The 4,298-nt window shown below is 42.2% G+C and overlaps 1 protein-coding gene across 1 annotated transcript; it reads right to left on the bottom strand.

The window, feature by feature from the left end:
* Nucleotides 1-946: 946 nt before the first annotated feature.
* Nucleotides 947-3,224, bottom strand: LOC147432730 (uncharacterized). Its single transcript, XM_086491637.1, has 2 exons — nucleotides 2,838-3,224; nucleotides 947-2,743 (listed from the first exon to the last, which is right to left on the bottom strand). The coding sequence occupies exon 2, from the start codon at nucleotides 2,723-2,725 to the stop codon at nucleotides 1,859-1,861; it is 867 nt and encodes a 288-aa protein (XP_086347763.1). The 5' UTR covers nucleotides 2,726-2,743; nucleotides 2,838-3,224; the 3' UTR covers nucleotides 947-1,858.
* Between the last annotated feature and the right edge of the window lie 1,074 nt (nucleotides 3,225-4,298).

Raw genomic sequence — 4,298 nt, 5'->3', positions numbered from 1 at the left:
TACCCACCAAACATTGCAATGCAACTTGCAAAAGAGGGGGGGGGGGGGGGAGATGGAGCGCTAGAAAGGAAGATGAAATCACTAGGCAAAAATGTCCTAGAGACAAAACTTTGGCAACTGAAAACGCTAGAGAGAGAGAGTGCACACTCAAAATGCTAGAGATAGAGAGAGTCACCCAAAAAGCTGGAGCTTTACAATAACTGACATTCCAATAGGGGGGGAGGTGTATATAGGGAAACCTCACAAATGCCAACATAAGAGCGCAAGAAAAAATAAAAGTTTTGAATGTTCAAATTGAGGACCCCACCATTGTAGTCATTTAAAGTATTCTCTCTCTTTCCCGCCTTATTCTTTCCCAAAAACCCTCTTTGAACCTTCCAACAAAGTAGTGTTCAACACACCTTTTTGTTACCACCAATTCATGCCTTGACCCAACAAAAACTATCTCTTTTCATCGCGAAACTCAGCACCAAATACTCGCATGGATTACTGATCCAACTCAAGAGCATGTCGCAGCTTGGTACCATGTCAAAGGTGCAACGGAAAAGGGTAAATCAGATGATGATCTCGTCTGCAACCGCAAGCAAACCTCCTCTTGGGACTGTGCATCCAATGGATCTCGGATCTGTCGTGGAAAATCTCCTCAAACACGTCTACGTATCGGCCCATCGAATGTTGCAATGAAAGGGGGGGGGGGGGGGGGGGGGGGGGGGGGGGGCACCCAATGTAAATTGATTTAGAGAGTTTGTATATAAGAAAGAGAGTCTCAAGTAAACTCCAAGTGAATCAATTTAGAGAGTCTGCACGTGTGTGTGAGCGCGTGAGAGAGAGAGAGAGAGAGAGAGAGAGGTACAAGAAGCCAAACTTGTCTGTGACATGGAAGTGTACCAAAACTTTTATGATAGGTGCATAGAAGTTGCTGAGTGGATCTCATGTGGTGGCTATAGTAACCCATACCCATTCATTGCATTGCTATGATTAGAAACGGAGTCGGAGTCAACATGCATGAGATGCAAATCAAGGACATGGATTTAAAATTGTCATCTTATAAATATAATATATCGCCCATATTCATAATCATGACATAGCCTTTCTCCTCAAAACTATGGTGAGCAACATGTTACATCGAGTTCTCTGTGCTTGGTACTTGGCTCATACATGCTCAAAACCAATGTCCTTCACATCATTCCCTTGTCCTTTGCTTTCATGTTTTCCACCGTTTTCAACACATGCTCTCTCCTATCTAATGATAGTTGTGCCGAAGCATTAAAACCAGCAAGCTTCAAAAGCAGCCTCACCAAGAATCCCTTCTTAATCTCTATGCCAGATTGTTGGCAAAGCTCCATCACCATAGCATGCTCATGCTCCATACAAGAAATGTTGGCTTGATCGATGGGCATTACTTTCAGACTTATAGCTTTTAATTTACACTCTATGGAGCACACAACCTCACTCTGTTTCTCTTTCATTTGCCTTTTGCATGTTATACAATGTGTCATTTGCTCTGACGACGTCGTTTGCTTTGATCTTGCTCCTCTTTGTTGGTCGTACAAGGACATCTGCTGAAGATATTGTGAAGAGTGGAGAGCACCTTCCTTTTTGTGTCTTGCCTTCATAGTTCCAACATCTCCGACAGTTGGGAGTGTCAGGTCCACCTTTCCTTTCTTCCCATGAGTCTGTAAAGATTGGAACGAATCGACATTGTGAGTAAAGTCCTTTGAGCTTTGTTGATCAGCAGCAGTTCCTTGGTCATTCGCACCTCTAGGAGGTGGTGGTCGCAAATAATGTACATGCATATTATTGATGGTAAACTTGAAGATACCATTAACATTGAGATACCGTGCTAATTGCGCAGATCCTACCGAGTTATGATTTGAGCATTTTCGTACTTGTAAGGACATCCTTGTTCACAACTTGCACACAAGTACCTTGCAGTGTCGTCCAATGGATCATAGGTGAAATACTTAACATCTTTGAAGTGAGTGTCGCATTTCTTGAAGTATTTGTTATCACACATAAAGTGTCTCAACCAACGAGGTGCATCAGATCTATCAAAATACTCCCAGTCTCTACCTTCATCACTTCCAAAATGATCGTTGGTATCAACATAGTTGTAGCCTTTGCACTCCACATTCTCAATGACATTTGTATCTGGATAATGTGTAAAGAGCCTTGTACCTGAGTCACCATAAGATAGCTCGTCATTCTGGGTCTTGTGAATCTTCTCAACAAAGCCAGCTTTGTAACCTTCATCATGCATCCTTGACGGTAAATGCGTGTTCTGAGGGACAACTTTGCCATCACCAAGAAGTTGCATGTTTTGGAGATGCAGTTCGCTAAACTCCCGGAAGCCATGAGACCTATACTTGTTCTTACAATGCTGGGATCGATTATTTATCTTGTCGCTATGGTTGCTTCCTTCTTGATGAGCTTTATGAGTTGTGGCACATTGCAGCATGTATTTGTCTCCTGAAGCATGAATCCTTGAGCTTTCAATTAAAGGGAGGCTGTCAAATTCTGGATCTTCATCAGATAGGTTGCCTCGACTGGGAGGTTCGTCGACATGGAGTGAAGGGCTCGGATCCTCTTCATCCATCATGTGAGTAGCATTAAAGGAGTGGTTGCCTAATGGTGCATCATAATCATCTGTGCACATAGTGTTGTTGTATCCGTTGCAATGCTCGTCGATGCGGCTTGATGAGCTAGGAACATCTTCAGGCGCCATATTGTGTATTCACATGCCCTACAAGGAAACAAAAACAGGCACGACATGTGAACAATGAGAATGTGAGAGAGATAGAGAGAGAGAGAGAGCGCGCGGATAGAATAAGCCTCACCTGAGTCGCTGTACAGCCGCAGTCACAGGGAGAGCGATTGAGCACTTGGGTCCTCACCTATAAGCAAAAGAACACTTGGGTATAACACCGTAATCAGCGGCCCAGCGCTCTGGCAGCGAAAAAACGCAGGGACGGCACTCGCTATCTCTGGCATTCTCCTCAGTAGTGGCTTAGCACGCTATTTCTGCGGTGAGATTGCGCTAAACTTAGGTTTTTTGTCCACCAGTGCCAGAAGTATCAACGTCTTTTTGGATTTTTTAAAGCCATCACAAGCAGCCAAGAAGCTAACCGCGATTACTCACCGAACGCTTTTGATCCAAAATATTGCATAGCAATTATGTATCTCAACATGGCGGAAGGGGGAGGCCTTTACAAGTGTAAAAATCTACGACATAAAGGAAGGCTCAACTCCAAAACAGAGACAAGCCCCTATGCGCGCGAGAGAGAGAGAGAGAGAGAGAGAGGGGCCACTGACCGTACTAGTGTGAAATATGGTGCACTCACATTCCCTAAAATATTGCTTAAAAGCTTCATAACAAGATAGAAGTTTTGGTTCAAGGAGCAGAATTGAGGACATAAGCATGATGAGATTATCCGTCAAGGGTTGTTGGAAAAAGATATAGTGGGGTACATAGGTATGTCACATATGGTGCACACTCAAATGCAATGAAAGATTGCTTGACACGCTCCATAATAAGATAGGGGTGTCATCTCTCATTCTACATTGATTGCAACATATCCCCCCCAAAAAAGCTTTGATTTGTATTTGAAGGATATGAAGTAAGGGCTTTGCTTTAAACCTTAGTATTCATGCTTGCATCTGTGGATCATCGAAAGCGCAAAATGTGCTTGACAAGCTTCTTGTTTTTTATGTTGTCTCTTGGAATTTACTCATTACAAGATCTATACAACACTAGAGCATAGCAAGATTTGAGTTGTTTTTTGCAAAGGACCTCTCTCTCGATAGATGCAAGCACTTACATTTGTATCTTGAAAGCATGTTACACTATGTAATAGGTTTTTATGGGTCCAAAACTATGAGATCGTTAACTATTATAAAATTTTGGGGAAATCATTCTTTCTTCTGATTCTATTGCTTATTCTACAAAATTCATTCACACATCCCACTTCTATCGCTCCTTGTTCAAGTGTATCAAAAGGTATCATCACATTTCCACTAATGTGAGTTTCCTTCTCTTGATCAAGTCTCATGTTTGCACAAGGGTCATGAGTTTTTGCATAGTTCCAGTTGGCATCACTCTATTGAACATGTAAATGTGCAAAGACTTATGACTATGAAAAGTCAAGAGCTTATGATAGGATTGCTAACATTTAAAATGACTAAAATTCATAAGGTTTTTAAGGCTTGTAAACCTGAAAAGTAGGCAAAAGGGTCTTTTCTCGATGATAAGCACATACACAATGTTGGAGATAGTGCATTGTGATGTATGGGGTCTTCCA

This window comes from Adiantum capillus-veneris, chromosome 20 (genome assembly GCF_014529385.1).
Source record: "Adiantum capillus-veneris isolate H3 chromosome 20, ASM1452938v2, whole genome shotgun sequence".
Taxonomy (NCBI): Eukaryota; Viridiplantae; Streptophyta; class Polypodiopsida; order Polypodiales; family Pteridaceae; genus Adiantum; species Adiantum capillus-veneris.
Note: the sequence above shows the minus strand (reverse complement) of the source record. Positions and strands in the feature narration are given on the sequence as shown.